Source organism: Tarenaya hassleriana, unplaced genomic scaffold (assembly GCF_000463585.1).
Source record: "Tarenaya hassleriana unplaced genomic scaffold, ASM46358v1 Cleome55, whole genome shotgun sequence".
Taxonomy (NCBI): domain Eukaryota; kingdom Viridiplantae; phylum Streptophyta; class Magnoliopsida; order Brassicales; family Cleomaceae; genus Tarenaya; species Tarenaya hassleriana.
This window is the reverse complement of record NW_010968113.1, coordinates 656,158-658,171: the sequence shown is the minus strand read 5'-3', so window position 1 is coordinate 658,171 and position 2,014 is coordinate 656,158. Positions and strand designations below refer to the sequence as shown.

At 47.2% G+C, this 2,014-nt stretch overlaps 1 protein-coding gene across 1 annotated transcript in view; it reads left to right on the top strand.

Moving 5' to 3' along the window:
• Positions 1–2,014, top strand: part of LOC104798657 — a 33,001-nt gene that overhangs the window by 23,988 nt on the left and 6,999 nt on the right. Inside the window, exon 2 of the mRNA XM_010520827.1 lies at positions 335–1,894. Coding sequence (XP_010519129.1) covers positions 335–1,894 — 1,560 coding nt within the window. The remainder of the gene's footprint in view (positions 1–334; positions 1,895–2,014) is intronic.

Genomic DNA, 2,014 nt, shown 5'->3' with positions numbered 1-2,014 from the left:
AGAGGAGCCATCACCTTCTCCAAGTCATCAAGCTCTGGTCTCCTCCATTCAAGTCAAGCAGCCCGATGCGGAGACGAGCGGGAAGAAAGTTTGGGATCCAGAGAGCGCGCCTAAGGTGGAATTGAAGCCCTTACCACAGGGGTTTAGGTATGAATTTCTCGGACCTAACTCTACTTACCCGATCATTGTGAATGCTGCTTTGACTGCTGAGGAACTAGCTGCTTTAGTGACTTTGCTTAGAGAGTATAGGCATGCCTTGGGTTACACATTGGATGATATTAGAGGCATTAGTCCATCTCTTTGCATGCACCGCATTCATCTAGAAGATAGTTCCAAAACCTCCATTGAGCATCAACGTAGATTGAATCCCACCATGAAGGAGGTAGTGAAGAAAGAGGTGCTCAAACTGTTAGATGCGGGTATCATTTACCCGATTTCGGATAGTGCATGGGTTAGTCCCGTGCAAGTTGTACCACAGAAGGGGGGTATCACTGTGGTAGAGAATGAGCGTAATGAATTGATACCCACTAGGACGGTTACGGGTTGGAGAATGTGTATTGATTATAGGAAGCTGAATTCCAACACCCGTAAAGACCATTTCCCGTTACCCTTCATCGACCAAATGCTAGAGAGGTTAGCCTTGCATTCCCACTTTTGCTTTCTTGATGGCTACTCGGGATTCTTTCAAATCCCCATTCACCCTAGCGACCAGGAGAAAACCACCTTTACATGTCCATATGGCACCTTTGCATACCGTAGGATGCCTTTTGGTTTATGTAATGCACCGGCGACATTTCAGAGATGCATGACTGCTGTATTTTCTGATCTTATTGAGGATGTTATGGAGGTGTTCATGGATGATTTTTTCGTCCATGGACCCTCCTTTCCCGTGTGTCTAATGAATTTGCGCCGAGTGTTGGACAGGTGTGTTGAGGCGAATCTTGTGCTGAATTGGGAGAAGTGCCATTTCATGGTCCAAGAGGGCATTGTGCTAGGCCACAAGATTTCGAGAAAGGGGATTGAGGTTGACCGAGCTAAGGTCGAAGTAATAGAGAAGCTGCCGCCTCCACGGAATGTTAAGGGAATCCGGAGTTTTCTGGGACATGCCGGGTTCTACAGGAGGTTCATCAAGGACTTCTCGAAGATTTCGAGGCCTTTGACCGAATTACTTGCAAAGGACGCGCCCTTTGAGTTCACCCATGAGTGCGAGGCTGCCTTTGAGACTCTGAAGAAGGCGTTGATTTCTCCGCCTATTATTCAGCCACCGGATTGGGAAGCTCCCTTTGAGCTTATGTGCGATGCGAGCGATTTCGCCGTCGGGGCTGTCTTGGGTCAAAGGAAAGACAGGAAGCTGCATACCATTTATTATGCGAGTCGAACTTTGGATGATGCACAAGTCAATTACTCCACCACTGAGAAGGAATTACTCGCCATTGTCTTTGCCTTTGAGAAGTTTCGGTCTTACTTGGTCGGGTCGAAGGTGATTGTGTACACCGACCATGCTGCTTTGAGGTACCTCCTATCCAAGAAGGATGCCAAGCCGAGGTTGATCAGATGGATTCTCTTGCTACAAGAGTTTGACTTGGAGATTAGAGATAGGAACGGTACAGAGAATGGAGTGGCCGACCACTTATCTCGGATTGAGCGACATGAAGATATTCCCATTGATGATTGTCTCCGAGATGATTGCGTGATGGCTGTCCAAGTGAAAGAGAGAGACCCGTGGTATGCTGATTACGTGAACTTCATTGTTAGCGGGTACATTCCTCACGAGCTGGATTACAACGGGAAGAAGAGGTTCTTCAGAGACATCAAAGATTATTTTTGGGAAGAACCCTACCTCTTCAAGAGAGGCAAGGATGGCCTCTTTAGGAGATGCGTGCCCAAAGAGGAAGTCCGGAGTGTGATTCATCATTGTCACTCTTCGGACTATACTGGTCATTTTGGAGCATCGAAAACCTCAGCTAAAATTCTTCAAGCCGGGTTTTATTGGCCATCAATGTTCAAAGACGTT